At 46.6% G+C, this 15,516-nt stretch overlaps 2 protein-coding genes across 6 annotated transcripts; both read right to left on the reverse strand.

Annotated features, from left to right (window-relative positions):
- Positions 1-2,181: 2,181 nt before the first annotated feature.
- Positions 2,182-7,212, reverse strand: LOC120647152 (nuclear pore complex protein NUP96-like). 4 transcript variants are annotated; one of them, XM_039923802.1, is made up of 6 exons: positions 6,926-7,212; positions 3,921-6,482; positions 3,641-3,764; positions 3,247-3,392; positions 3,044-3,159; positions 2,182-2,742 (listed from the first exon to the last, which is right to left on the reverse strand). In XM_039923802.1, the coding sequence occupies exons 2-6, from the start codon at positions 6,387-6,389 to the stop codon at positions 2,556-2,558; spliced, it is 3,042 nt and encodes a 1,013-aa protein (XP_039779736.1). In that variant the 5' UTR covers positions 6,390-6,482; positions 6,926-7,212; the 3' UTR covers positions 2,182-2,555. The 4 variants fall into 4 exon arrangements, with proteins under 4 accessions (XP_039779736.1, XP_039779735.1, XP_039779737.1 ...); XM_039923801.1 differs by having other exon boundaries at positions 3,921-6,485; XM_039923803.1 differs by having other exon boundaries at positions 2,190-2,742; positions 3,044-3,141; positions 3,921-6,485; positions 6,926-7,181.
- Positions 7,213-7,648: 436 nt separating this feature from the next.
- On the reverse strand, positions 7,649-10,838 carry LOC120647153 (alanine--glyoxylate aminotransferase 2 homolog 1, mitochondrial-like). Of its 2 annotated transcripts, XM_039923807.1 has the most exons (9): positions 10,416-10,838; positions 9,782-10,012; positions 9,527-9,697; positions 9,147-9,290; positions 8,841-9,020; positions 8,508-8,733; positions 8,271-8,384; positions 8,053-8,139; positions 7,649-7,967 (listed from the first exon to the last, which is right to left on the reverse strand). In XM_039923807.1, exons 1-9 carry the CDS (start codon positions 10,656-10,658, stop codon positions 7,924-7,926), a joined length of 1,440 nt encoding a protein of 479 aa, XP_039779741.1. In that variant the 5' UTR covers positions 10,659-10,838; the 3' UTR covers positions 7,649-7,923. The 2 variants fall into 2 exon arrangements, with proteins under 2 accessions (XP_039779741.1, XP_039779740.1); XM_039923806.1 differs by having other exon boundaries at positions 9,527-10,012; positions 10,416-10,771.
- Positions 10,839-15,516: the final 4,678 nt, after the last annotated feature.

Raw genomic sequence — 15,516 nt, forward strand, 5'->3', positions numbered from 1 at the left:
GAGAAGACGTCTCCATCTGTGCCGCCGTCGATTTAGCACATGTTGGCACCTCTCCGCGCGTGTCCGCGTCGCGGCGGTATCTTTCTCGTGGATGGGCCAGGGTTAACCTAACCGGTGGGAACCGGTCTGGTTTGACCGGTTACCGGTCAAACCGGTCCGGTCCGGTTCCGGTTCCGGCCGGTACCCAACCGGCCAAAATTCAAATTTTAAATTTAAATTAAAAAAATGAAAAATTCCCAAAAAATTCCTAAAAATACTTCAAGGTGTGATGAATCTAATGGTGTCAAATTTTCTCAGAAATTCATTCATTTAGTATAGTTTGTGGGAATTTAAAGTTAAATCAAAAAAGAAAAAGAAAAAAAATGGGCCGGCCCATGAAGGCCCACCGATCAAACCGGTCAAACCGGCCGGTAAACCGGTAAAACCGGCCGGTAAACCGTTTGCACGGGAGCTTTTGAATTTCAAACCGGTCAAACCGACCGGTAAACCGGTAAAACCGGCCGGTAAACCGGTCAAACCGGCCGGTAAACCGGTCGGAACCGGTTGCACGGGAAAATTTGAATTTATTTGGATTTGGATTTGAATTTAACCGGTTTCCACCGGTTACCGGCCTAACCGGTCCGGTAAACCGGTACCGGAGGGCGGCGGTAACCGGTTTCCGGTTTCCGGTTGGGAAATAAAACCCTGGGATGGGCAGCACATGCTCGTTAACCCGCGGGGCAGATGAGCGCCGCATTATTGGCCGTGTTTGGATAAAACAACGAAAATTTTTGCACAAAAAGACGAATGCATGCATGAAGTACTAAACGAAGTTTATTTGTAAAACCTTTTTAGGAATGGGTGTAACTTTTCGAGACGAATCTAATGAGCCAAGTTTCATCATGATTGGCTACAGTGATACTACAGTAACCGCGCTCAATCATCCTCTAATCGTACGGTCAAATGCCTCATTAGCTAGAGCACCTGCTACAGTACCACAGTTGTGGAGGTAATTTTGTAATTAGACTTTATTTAATACTACTAATTAGTGGTCAAAACTTCATTTCTCTCTCATCAAAATTTTTTTACCCTCCAACCAAACATGGCCATTGTCTTGTGTTTGTCTCCCGGTCTCTCTTTCTGGACGGTTCCTGGAATCCGAGGGCGGTGCTGGGACACTTCCCTTGGATCCCGCCGGTTGTGGGCTTGTGGCGGTAGCACTGACCACGCCAGGTCGCCAGCAGCCCAGCACGGTCACGCCATGCCTTGTGCTTCAATCACACAAGTGTACTAGTAGAATTTTGTACTAGGACTCGATTGAGATTTTCTTTCATAAACACAGGCTTGCCTTGTTTGGTTTCAGGGACTTTTTTAAGTCCCTGGAACTTTTTAGTATTTAGAAGTATTAAATAAAGGTTAATTATAAAACTAACTGCAGAATCCTGGGGCTAAATTAATGAGGTATATTGAGCTATGACTAGCGGATGGTTACTGTAGCATCACTGTAGCAAATTATGAATTAATTAGACTTATTAGATTCGTCTCGCGAATTAGCACTAAGCTGTCAAAAAACATTTATAAACAGATTTTATTTAATACTATAAAATAGTAAGATTTCTTTTGATGTGATAGGAATTTATGAAAAAAGTCCTGGAACCCAACAAGGCCTACAAAAGGTTGTCGTGGATGATACATCCAGACCTTAGCTGACTCACCGTCTTATCATTTCTCTTGGACAGCTGGGCTACCGAGCTGCATCGTTTATATTATTCTAAACCATCGCACTAAACCACAAAAAACCATGTTTACTTGCTGGGGACTTGAAGAGTGTGTGTACACACCATCGGCAGCAACGGACCAACTTCTCGAGTTAAGAGGATAGACGACCCAGGAATTCAGGGCGTGCCGGGTCTGCACTCTGCAGTGACGTGCGAACGGGAGGGGTTCTGATGCCTGATGCCATAAAAGATGCCATCTTTTTCCTGCAAAGTTTGAAACGCTCGCATCGCGAAGCCAGAAACCCATGCGTGCCGCGTCGACATCGTCCCCCGGTATTAGGCCACGGCAGCGGGTCCCTGTTTTCGCTAAACAAACCAGGAGCTTCCCAAGTTTGTTCAAGAGCAGTCTTGGCTCACTCCAGCAGCGTGACCTGAATACCTGATCCTCCAGACGTGCACGCCAGAGCAAGATCAACACAGTTACTTGGGAAGGACAAACAAATCTGCACGGATTTATAATCTTCAACGTATCCCGTACAAAAGTCGCTGTGCCAATGTTCTTTTCGTAATCACAAAAAAGAAGCCGAGGAAAAAGTTGATGCGCTGAGCCTCACAACTCTACAGTTTACAAAACCTGATACTCTCTCCATGCAACCAAAAAAAAACCCCGCTGCTACATGTCTTCCGGGGTTTACATGCCAATTCAGCGGGGACACCAACATATTATACATTTCTGCCACACATGAGACGTGCGAACACCCGGAGCTCTTCGCTGTATTGTCGAGGAATCAGAGGTCACCCAGATTCCGTACACGTTTGAACAGAAACCATGTTTAAATGATGGCACGGATACTTCTGTCATGAATCGCTGCACAGGATTTCGGTGAACACAGAGACGGCCTCTTGCAGGTATGATGACTTGCGGTCATCAGCGACCGGAGCATTCAGCATCGTCTGGAAACATTCCATGTGTAGATTCATTGCCACGCCTGGGGCCTTCATGAAAAGCTCACATAGCTCATCTGTCATCTTTGAGTAGCATGCCCTGCCATTCTCGACACTGTCAGCAAGCCCAGCATGAAAATATTCTAAAACAAAACCTAAAACGGTTACAACACAATGTGGGTGAATTCAAAGTATAGTTAAACAGCCGAACTTTGAGTAGTTAATATAATGAAAACGGATTTCCTCAGGTAGCCTGAGATCGCATTAGGTAATATAGAATTCAGTGGCGACAAAGGGACCAATTCCATCAAAACATGAATAAAAGCAAGCAATCAAGTGGGGATTGGTTCTTAGTCGCTTTAAGTGCTGGATCTATTGTACATCGAAGAATCAAATATTACCTTGATTCAACAGGTAGTTTGCTTCCCCAGACTAGTAATGAATCATTTAATCGGCCGAAGAAACTTTTGCATGATTCATTTTTCTTCAAAAGTGAATCCTGAAAGATAAAGTAACGCTGCTTCCATTTACATATATTCAATTTCTCTAAAAAAATTACATATATTCAATAAAATGTTATAGAGGCTGAAGAAAGAGTTCATACCGAATCATCCATTGCACTTTCTTCTTGCATTGAGTTCTTCAGAATGTAGAAATCAATGTATATCCCGGCACCAAGGTCCCAGTCAGCAATTTCAGATTTATGATTCTCCAAGGCACTTGTGATCTCCCAGATCTCCTGATGGTTTGCTGAACCAAATACCAAGAAATAAAGTGATTGCATACTAATATCATAGCATCAAGAATGGCATGATTATTGAGGGGAAAAAACAGAAGGGAAATGAAAAGGGCACCTCCACCAAGCATATAAACAAATAGATGATGAAGAGAAAAAAGAATAGAAGATTTATTGACCAAGCTCAATTTTCTGGCAAAAAAGTGCAGCTGTATACTTATGCACAGGAATATTTGGCCAGTGCACTGTAGGGAAAACTTACATGACAGAAACATAGTATGAGCAATAGAGGTCATGAAAATAGTATGAGCTTTCTTCCAATTGCCACACCGAATAAAATTCTCCAATGCACCCTGCTGATCTCCATAGTATTCATGGTAAAGAGCCTGTATATAAAGCTTATTATCAATGAATCATGTGTAATGTTTCTTTTAAAAACAACCACTGGCATCACAAAAATATTTGCAATCTTTTTAAGGGCCACAGACTCAGCAAATATGAGCATTACATAATTTGTGATAAGCCCAAAAAAAAACACTCACCAGAGCTTCATATATCCATTCTTCTGGTATACCAAGTTCCACAATGCATTGCCTTTGAGCATCATCTTTACTCCACAACTCACAATACTGTGATAAAACTTCCCTGATTAACTTCTCATGGATGTATGGGGCATCATCGAGATATGGCATGTGTAGAATGACATAGATAGCCCAATGGCACTTCCCAAGACAAAGTAACTGATAAACAAAACTCAAATCCAGCAAGTGAAGATCATTTGAATTGAAAGCACCAATAGCTTCCAAAATTGAACGCTGATGCCATATCATATGATAGTCCAAGGGATCGTATGAAGATGAGAATGCACTGAACATAGTTTTTAGCAGCCCAAACTTCTCGTCTTGACTGGCATGAAGAAGCATTAGGTAAAAAGAGATGTCAAAACGATCACCTGGGGACCACTTAAGTGCTTCATCAAGTGGTCCTTCATCTATATATACAGGAACAGGATAGGGAACTTTGCCCTTACTCAGGAGATGATCGTAGAAACGAATTATAACATCAAGTGATGTATCAGGTTGTAATTGATACCACATGATCAAACCAAGGTATCTTTTCCAGTCGATTGATGAATCTTGGAAAGCAGCCTGTATGTTACCAGCAAGCAACTCATATACCTTTAACCTGTCTTCTTCAATATAATTAAAATCTAGGCCATTCATTTTCCATAGATCCAGTTGCTGAGAAAGGTCAGATCGATTTGTCATTGATCCACCTGCCTGACTTAGCAAGACTGCCAACCGTACATCACCCCTTGAGGCAGCAACTTCTGTGGCCGAGTCCAATTGTCGACCAGTCAAAAGAAGAAGAATATGTTCCAAGTACCTGGCATCACTTAAGGAACCGACCTCGCCTTGCACCCGATGGCAGACACTGTCCTGCAACCAATTGCTAAAGTCGGCTCTCCTAACCAAAGGGAGTGCATCAAGATCTATGTTGACAGAACCTTCTTTCTTGTCTAAAACCATGCCTTCCTGATCATCATCTCCAATGGGCTCCAACTGGTTTCCATTTGCTCTTTCTGAGAACAAGACCCTAATTAATTCCCAGACTGTAACTTGATGCATTAACAGCACACGTGATGACATAGATAAATCACTGACTTCAAGCTGCCTTTCAATGATGTCAATATATGACCTGCAGATGTCTGGCAAAACCAAACGATTTGCCACAACTTTCTGAAGCTTTAATCTGAACGAGTCAGACTCAGTCTCCAGAAATTCATGATCAAGACTCTTATGAAGGTCCATCGGATCAGAAAAAACTAGTTCTTCTAGGTCCTCCTTAATCTTGTTCTTATCATCACGCACAACTTTGTCGCTTGCAACTTTCTCTATGTGAATAACAGAAGATAGGCCAGTTCCTGGACTATTTACCAGACTACCTGAATGAACAAGCATACCGTTTGGTCCCCAACCAACACGAAATGACCTACCCATGAATAAAGCAGCATCCACTACACAATTAGCATACATTTTTCCAGCAACAGGAGTTTCTTGCTCAGCTGGCAGCTTAAAGCCTTCAACCTTGGTCATTTTCACTGGAAATCCTTTGTTTTGCCCAGACATTAGCATGCCTCGAGTCGATGGAACAAGCTCTGAAAAATTCACACTGTATTCCAATAGTGTGTGTGGTTCTTTCCGAGAAGGCATACCAGATCTCCTGCCAGCCTTTTGAGAAGACATGTGCAAGGGTGAGACAGACCTTAACTTTGGACCTTTACCACTTGATGAAGTGGGCGAATCCACATTCATCCTTTCTCTGCTAAGGTACCTCTCATCAGATGGGAACCCATCCTCCATATATTCATCATCTTCCTCATTGTAAAACATAGCCATCCTCATTTCTTGCATCTTTGCAGGGTCAAGCCCAAGATGAGCAGGCAATGAATGCGAAAGCTCAATTTCATAACCATTTGAAGGTGGGTCTCTTTCTCTTAGTTCGGCAATTGGCTGCCGAACAGCTGCCTCATCCATCAGAACATCTTCTTCCTCCTCATCCACAAGCCCAAATCTACTAAAATGATCAACCTCAAATTTCCATTTACCATTCACTGGATTGAACGAAAGGAACCTAGCACCTTGCTTTCTTGCACGACACTTTAGCACTTCAACAAGGATACTGGGCTCCGGAAGGTCCTTTAGATTCAGCAGCAATGACACTTCCGCTGCTTTATTAAGACCAAGCCCTACAGGAGGTTTACAAGTTTCATCCTCATAAACCACCACAGAATGTTTATCAAACCTGACGATATCATTCAGGTCAATCCCCCTCACATCGGTGTTTCGCAGGAACCTAACCTGCCCATATCCAGTCCTCCCGATGACGAAGTTCGGAACCCTGCTGCAGTAGCCAGGATCAGCCACCTCCCGCTCAACCAGATCATTGATCGACGGCCTTGTGAAGTACTCCGAGGAGCGCAGCACAGGGAACACAGTGCCGGCAGCCATGGGAGAGTGTGGTGATAACCCAGAGTCAGCAGCAGTGAGTGAGGGATCCCTGTCGTGCTTCTGAGTACTTCATAGCTCCATACACAACCAGCCCTGCTGCACAGAAATAGTTCATGGTGACATCAGAGCACATGCCAGGGCGGACTGAGTGTCATTGGCAAACTTACAAATAGAGCCAGGGAGGTGCTAAGTAATGATAAAAAAAAAGTATCACAAGGTTCCAGCTAATTTATCTAGAGTAATCGCTACTCCAACAAACAATGCAGAAGTGAAATACGCAATGACACGAAAAAGGGCCTAATACCATCGCCAATATTAGAACCAAACTCGTCAACCGGCTTACAAAACCCGAGATTAGCAAGAGCACCATCCTTACTGAGCTCAATATGCAGTCTTATTTGCTAAAAATCAGTTGACTTTAGTCGCTAAGTTTTCTCAGAGCCAGAGGGGCACATAATTAACGCGTGTCTCCAACTTACTGAAATCCTATTTTGTTACTCGAGCAGAAATAGCAGTTGGGAGCTCTAACTACGAACCGTGGGGGGCGTCGCCGCGTCGGCCGCTGAGAGGGAAAGCCGGAGAGGTACCGAGGGAGGCCGCGGCAGCGGAGGTGCGGCACTGTCGAGTCGGCGACGGCGGAACGAGCCGAGGACTGATGGAGGCCTACGGCCGACGTCAAAGATGGAAGTCAAGGAGACCAAGGCGGCGGCGGCGGCGGCGGCCGGGGGACGGACGGGTGGCGGAGGGACCCGATCTAGGGTTTAAGGAGGAAGGAGCCAAAAGGAGGGGGACGAACGGGACTACGGGAGAGTGGCCGAGCAGAGGCTGCGATGCGCAGCGGGAGCGCCGGCGAGGGATGGGAGGGGATGGGCCTTCCAATGCCTGAGGCTTGGGCTGACTTCTTTTTTCTTTTTGAAAGAAATTGGGCCAGCCAGGAACCCCACACACCGGGCCTAGGCCTACTTCTGCTTAAATCGGGCCCCGAGTATATTTATTTTTAGAGTTGGTCTAAAAGTTTTTTTTTATCTATACCTCTAAAATAAGTTTCCTAGGACGACGATTCTGTGATCCTCCTTTCTAGACGAGAAGGCAACAGGTTCGAAGAACAAGCGAGGAAAATCACTCTCTTGGGGAAGGGAAATACTACTGTTTGACCGGACCGTGTCCTCTAGTAAATACTCCCTCCATTCTTAATTTGTCATAACCGTCGTATATTTAATGAATTCGACAGAGTTAGCACTGAATATGCTATCCGTAAATGCGGAAAAATGCAAATATACTAACATGCTCGTTATTATTTATTAACTAGTTCTTTTACAGACAGCTTACAGCTCGCAAGCCGACAGTACATTCTGAATTTCCAATATTTTCTTCCCCTTCATTCATTTATCCCTGCAGGGTTCTATTTCACCATGTCACCACCAGAAGCACATCAACCGGGAAGATGCCATCGAATCATCTGCCTTCCAGTATCAGGCCATGCATATCTTGCGGGTTACAGGAACTGTCGGTTCCACGGAGACGCATTCTCAATTCAGAGGCCTGACATTGCGTAGTCCATGGCGTCCACCAAGAAATCTGTGATAAACAGATTTTTTTTTAGAGTTTGTATGCGCGATGAAGCAGTTGAAAGTTATTTTAAAGACTGGAGAACTGTTTGAACCTGCATCCTCCTTTGAAAAGCACATTGGTGGTTTGATTCTGAAGACGTTACCATGCAGACCGCCTTTTCCAACTAGTACCCCGAGATCTGGTTAACAAGGATTATGGAGGGAAAAAACTATCAGGGCACGTACAGAACTACAGATCAATAGCCATGGTCATGGAGGGGAGGGAGGAGGGGGGCGGGGGGGGGGGGGGGAGCAGAATGAGCGACGGTACCTTTGAGTTTCTCAAACAGTTCCGCAGTTTCTGCCTTGGCAGGGGTCTTCTCGTTTCTATCGGTAACGAGTTCAACGCCAAGCATGAGTCCCCTTCCTCTAACATCACCTATGACTGACACCAGCAAGACCAAAGGTAGCTAAGTAAGAAAATTTAAACTTTCAGAACAAATGGTTAGCAGAAAAGGTTGGACCAGAGAAAGACTAGATGAACAGAAATGGAGATTGGAGATTTTACTTTCATGCTTCTCCTGAAGCGATTTTAGACGCTCCACCAAGTGAGCTCCAACATCAGCACAATGTGCCTGGCGCTTCTCCTTGTCAAGAACCTTAAGCACAGCCAAACCACCAGCAGAACAAACTGGGTTTCCACCAAATGTATTAAATTGGATTTTCTGAGACAACACACTTGCAATCTCAGGAGTTGTTACAACAGCCCCCAATGGTAGACCATTGCCAATGCCCTGAAACAATGGAAAAAGCAGAAACAATCATATTAATATCTGAACATGTAGTATATTTTTTCCTTAGGGTCTAGAGGACATGCTTGCACGTCAGAATATGAGATAACCTTTGCCATTGTTACAATGTCTGGAATGACATCTTGTGTCTGGAATCCCCAGTAATGACTTCCAGTACGACCGAACCCACTTTGGACTTCATCAGCAATACAAACACCACCAGCCTTCCGCACAATGTCATAAGCTAACTTAAGGTATCCAGGAGCTAGTTCGACAGCACCTCCAACACCCTACAGCCATGACAAGGTATAAGCAAGATTTGCCACGAGGGTAAGTTATTCTGGAGTGATACTAAAAGACAGCTATTATATCATTTCGCTATAGTATTTTATGGATGGACTGTTCAAAGTTCATGCCTGAAATGTTTCTGCAATGAAGCCTGCAACCCTTCCTGAACTTCCATAGGTTATATGTTCTTGGACCTCCTTGGCATAAGCTGCAGCATCAGATCCAAAAGTCCCCCGGTAAGGATCAGGGTTCATGACATGATGTATTTCACCCTGCAAAGTTTTGATGAGAGTCTGATCATTAGGATAAAAAATGGATACTAATATACTATTTTGCTTCATAATCACAGTGATTACTGTCCCATTTTCATTGACTGAAGAAGTTCATATAACTAAGGTAATCTTAACCTAGATAGATGATCAAATTTCATCTAAAAAGCATTTGACGGAGTCAAATCAAGCAGTAAACCATCTCTAAAGTGCATTAACTGATTATGCGGTACACAAACCTGAGGAATTGGGTACTTCCATGTCTGCAGACCAGTCAATCCTATTGTTCCAGCACTTCCACCGTGGTATGCATTCCTGAGTGCAATCATACTGAGGTTCCCACTATACAGCCGGGCCATCAACATTGCTAATTCATTTGCTTCAGTCCCCGAATTGACAAAGTACACAACCTGTGGCACCCCAAAACACGAAGCAGAGTGACAAAGTATACAATAGTGAGTGTTATGACCACAAGCAGAGTGACAGTATTTTACCTTGAGATTGCCAGGCATTTTGGAGGTGAGTGCCTCTGCAAACTCGACAATGGCGTGATGCAAGTATATGGTGGTTGTGTGTTGGAGCAACTTGGTCTGCTCCACCACAGCATTGACAATATCCGGATGGCAATGACCGCACGAAACTGTGACGATACCCCCAAAGCAATCGAGGTATCTCTTCCCATGCTCGTCATACAGATACTGCATCTTCCCCTCCACAATGTTGAGCTGTTAACACAGTCGAAATAAATTCTTCAGTCACCGAGTCAACTAACTTTCATTCTGTCACTGTCTCATCGTCTATAGAATAAGACTACACGGTGGTTGTTGTACTTGTACATGTACTGCTAGAGTTGTTGGCATGATCAGTTTATCCCTAAACTTACATGGTAAAGCTAATAATAAACCACAATATTAAAACACATGGAAAATTTATTCTCCTGCTGAAATGGAAACGCGCCAGCGATGACACCGCTTTGTGATCAGGATCAAGCCCGATCAAGACGTGCTCACCGAAGCGCCGAACTTTTTGGAACGTTAATTTCATCGCACGCGGAAAACAACAGTTTGGAGGAAGACGAGAAGGCACCGAGACAGAGACCATCAAACAACATTCAGGGGGAGCTTTTACCGGCTTCTGGTAGTAGTGGAAGAGCGACGGGCCGAGGAGGTCCTTCCTCTTCTCGAAGATCTCGGCGCCGCCCATCCCGGCGTACGGGCGGGGCTGGTGGTCGAATGGCGGCATCTCAGGCGGCGCCCGCGAGGCTGCCCGCTCGGGCGCCGCCTCCGACGAGACCAGCCGCCGCAGCACGTCCACCGGGCACCACCGGCGGCCTGCGGCGGCAGCGCCGCGGCGAAGCAGCGAGGCGGCCATGGACGGACAAGGACCACCGGGGAACGGAGCCTGAATTCGCCGGACCGGGTGGTGGTTGGGCGAGGAGGAGATAGGGCAATGCGAGTGGGATTAGCACGCGAGGGCAGGCCCCGGCGGGGAAGGATTAGTGGGTGGCCGCCGCCGTAGTGGCAGTGACGTGGCAAAGGTCCAGATTCCGATAGGGACGCCACCATCTCGCGGGATCTTTTTATTCCCCCGTGACGTGGTGCGGCGTCTGCTCCGTCACTGGCGCGTGGGGCCATGGCGGCCGAGGAACCGGTTGGTGGCGTAGTAGTTCTTCGAAGTGGTGGTGGAGTCACTCGGCGCCCGTGACAAGGGGATGTTCGTTCCCTTTCGCTTTCGCTTTCGCTTTCCCCGCGGTGTGTGGATATAGTTGTTAAAGAATGGTTATCTTGATACGGCTCCCTGATCCCCGCCGGGCAATTCAGACCCGGTTTGTTTAGAGAGATTTATTTAAAAGTTCTAGGGACTTATGAGACTTAAAAAATAAATAGGTGGGACTTTTTAGGGACTAAAAATCTCTTAGAGTCTAAAATAAAAAAAAAACTCTCAAGAGGATTTTTTTGGGACTTTTTTGTTTGGATTTCTGCCTACCCCTCCGCCTAGGCCCACCTATCCCGTGACCTGCGCCCACTCCCACGCCCACCTGTGACCCGCGCCCACTCCCCTGTCTCCTCCCGTGAACCACTCCTCCTCCCTCCCCACCCAAACCTAGATTGCCGCCGCCTGCCGCCGCCGCCCCCGGCCGCGCAAGGCCCCGCCGCCGGCGCCACGACCTGCTCCACCCGCTGCTGCCACTCGCGCTGCCGTGCCCGCATCCCGTGCCGGCGCCGCTCCCGTGCCCGCGCTTCCGTGCACGCATCCCGTCCCAGCGTCGCCACCCGCTCGTCCCGGCGCCGCACTCCGTCCAGGCGCCTCCACCCGCTCGTCCACCATGGCTGGCGAAGAAGACCTTTTCTCCCAGGCGCCCAGCGACCACCGCGCGTCCGCCATGGCCGGCGTCGACAAGGATCTTTTCTCCTAGGCGCACAGCGACCACCACGCGCCCGCCCAAGCTTCGTCAGGATTCCCCGGTGGCTTCGATCTGAACTCGCAAGAAAAGGGCTACCCCGATCTCAAAAGGTACCAACAGATACTCCGACCTGAAGAAGGATTCGGCCACGGGCTCCTACCTATCCGCCCAGGCGGCAGTTTCATTGGTCCGCGTGGCAGACCTCCACGAGGAAGAAGCGGAGGACCGGGCCGCGGCAAAAGTTTGAGCGCTGGCGCGGCATCCAGCCGGCCGATGCGGGTTTCGTCCCCTGGCTCTGCTCTTGGCGGCACAGGCCGCGGGCGCTTCGGAGGAGGTGGCCTTGATCCTTCCATGGCCTACGCCGACGTCGCCGGTCATTGTTGACGGTGCTTAAGTGCCAAATCCGACCGTCAACTATACTCAATAATATAGGAAAACTATATTCCTTACTCACATATTTGTATCACAAACCTTGCTCCACAGTTATTTTTGAGTTTTGTATATTTTAGAGGAGCAAGAGCAGAATAAGATGAAAACACGCAGCAGACGCCACACAACTACGCAGAAGATCGTATCCGGCATCACCCACTTACAAAGATGGCCCATCTGGCAGAGCAAATGGGCGTGACACGCATAATGCATGCAAGGAAAGATATCAGGGCCCATATGTCAGCCTGCCAGAGAAGGATAACGACGAGAATCGGCCAGGTGGGGCTAGCCGACCCCCTGGGTCGGCCGAACCTGGCCGACATCCCGTCTAGGTGCATTTTGAGGAGGAGTCGCCCCCAAGTCTCCTGATCACCTTCCATACGTGCATTTGGCGGGAACCGACCTCCACTAGTATAAATAGCGTCCCCTCTCACCTCTCTCAACTGTAGCAGATCCGTGTTGACATTTTTAGCGCAATCACTAGGAATTGTTAATCCTTAGCAACAGCGCCAGAAATGCCTGTTAGCAGTCCTTAGTGCAATCACTAGAAATGAGGGCGCCGAACCCATCCTAGCAACTGCACCCAAGGGGTGCCACTCTCGTGGTATAATCAATACGATTACAGATGGATCCGCAAGCGCACGGATATACCGTTGTAGCATTTCACCCGGAGAGTAAGGGTGTCGTCATTTATTTGTGTCCCAAAGGACGGCAGCGACAAAGGTATTGTACTCAACATTAACCATGACATTGTGCCTCAAGTAATAGGCAATGCTCTAACAGGGGTAAGTACAAATAAAGAATAAGTAAGGGTAATGTGACACAGCACACATCCACACTCCAAGAGGAAGGAATAAAGGAGAGAAAATATAAAACAAGGAACTACTCTATCCTACGTCAAGTTAGCTGGAGCTTAGGCTAGGTTAGGTGTCCTAGTGCTTCTATCCAAAGCTGGGATTATGTTAGATCATGGTTAGGACTGCAGGTGCCAGGAAAATGGGATAGCGGGGAGAAGGTCCCGTACCGGAGTACATCCAGTCCCGTTACGTCTTTGTATGAACTCCTACACCGAACCCAAACGTCGGGGAGTACGCTAAACGCAACACCGCTGTTACGCCAAACGGACAGGGCTGTCACCACTTGCCGTCTACCCCAGTCACACCGTGGAGCACGGTCATATCCGAAGGATCCCGCATACCCGAGCACCACGCTCGTGTATGAAGTCACTACTCTAGTGCCCCCAGGTCTCCCACCCTTCGGATGGACGAGTAAAACACTAGAGCAAGCCCGAAAGCACAACGAACCTCTAACCGTACCCGGATCATCTGGCCTAACCAAGACCGTAGCATAACTCATGAACGATCTAAGCATTGATTTATAAACTATCAAGATAGTAAAGCAACCATGGCAGAACTCTATATTATGAGTAGAAGTCTGACAAGTCGGATACAAAGCCATACCAGGAGCCGAGGATTGCTCAACGACTCCGATGACGACTTGCTCGCTAAATAGAACTAGCCTAGCTCCACTACTTAGCTAAGAGAGCAAGAGAGAGAGGAGAGCCTTCTTGTAGAGAATGGAATGAAGTGTGTGTGTGTGTGTGTGTGTTGAGAGGAGGGGGGGAGAGGCCCTATTTATACTACTTGGAGGTCGGTTTCCCGCCAACGCATATATGGAAGGTGATCAGGTGCCTTGGCCGTGACTCCTCCTCGAGATGCACCTGGACGCATTGCTGGCCAGGTTCGGCCGACCCTAGGGGTCGGCCGACCCCACCTGTCATCCAGTTGAGCTGATCCTTTGCGGGGTGGTTGATTCTTAGGATCTTATCCTTATCCTCTGGTGCATCTTGCATGGAGGCCCCGTTTTCTCTGACATGTTGGCCCTCTTTGTAAGGGTGTGACGCCGGATGCGATATTCTGCGTAGTTATGTGGCGTCTGCTGCGTGTTTTTATCTTATTCCGCTCTTGCTCATATGAAATGTATAAAACTCGAAAATAACTGTGGAGCGAGGTTAGTGATACAAATATGTGAGTAAGGCATATAGTTTTCCTTTATTATTGAGTATAGTTGACGGGTGCAAATGGCACTTAAGCACCGTCAACAATCCGCCCAAATTAAACCGGCTTAAGTGCGCTAACTATCATCTTAATGAATAATCAAGGTACCACGCACTTAAAACGGTGTAATCCGGCAGTCCGTCGGGTAATTCCCGATTAAACTACAGTACTCTAGGATCACATTTGCACTAGAAGACTCGCACGAAGACGAGCACAGGTGAAACAAACATACAGAGATTTTCAAATTAATTTACAACACTGGTTTTACAGAAAAGTTTTAATACAAACTACAGAGTTCAACACACGGTGGAAGTTTAAACCGGAGTTCGAAATACAATAAGATACTACGAACAACGATAAAAGTGAGCATCACATCTTGCCCATGATGTGCTGCCAACTGGCCCGAACTTCACGGAGAAGACGGGACTGTTGATGCAAAAATCAACACACTGGAATCCGAGGGCAAGTGTTCGCCAAGTCACGGAAAGTCAACCAAGCGTGCCAGTCAATTTGATCTGAAATTGACAAGGGAGAAAACAAAGTCAAATTCGAGAGCGTGTCGGCTGGGATTCCGAATATCTCTCAGATGGGCACATCGGCAAGCTTTGCCGATACTATAGATGATAAAAAGATATTAAATACAAGCGCGTAGTAAACAAGCGTATCGGCAGGATCAGCCGATACACTAAATGACAGAACCGGCTTTGAACAGCCGATCGTGTGTGTGTGACAAGATCTAAGCTACGAATGTGTAACTTAGATGATGTGAAGCTAAAAACATATCTAAACCGGCTTTTGAGATAACAAAAGTGTTACTCCAAAACTTAAAGCCCATCTAGTATGTTTTTAGATGTGATAATGGTCAAAAAGCATAGGAAAACCTACAAATCTAGCCGATATCGATAATTGGTGAATAAATCTAGACGAGACGACAGGGATGCGCCCGGAAGTCAAAGCCTAGATAAACTCGATAACTTTTGAATAGATTTGAACGAAGCCACAGCGATGCGCCCCGGAGCTAAAGCTCAAATATACTCAGTAAAACAAAAACTCACCAGCAAATCATGTCGCTCGAATGTGAGGCGTCCTTGATCAACTTGAAAGAACTCATCGAAAAAAGAAAAGAAAAGGCGAAGTCGCCAATAAAGTGCAAAGGAATTGTAAAGTTTGTTGTATTGGATGTGTATCAAGTTTTTCCGGTCCTTTACAACCATATTTATAGCCTAGCGCTATCAAGTCCTAGCCGATTACAGCGAATATTACTTGAATTAAAAGAAAAGACTATCTAAAGATAAACTACTTTAAATATTACAACCGAATCATCAAGATTCTCGTAGAG

This window comes from Panicum virgatum, chromosome 9K, assembly GCF_016808335.1.
Source record: "Panicum virgatum strain AP13 chromosome 9K, P.virgatum_v5, whole genome shotgun sequence".
NCBI classification, from domain to species: Eukaryota; Viridiplantae; Streptophyta; class Magnoliopsida; order Poales; family Poaceae; genus Panicum; species Panicum virgatum.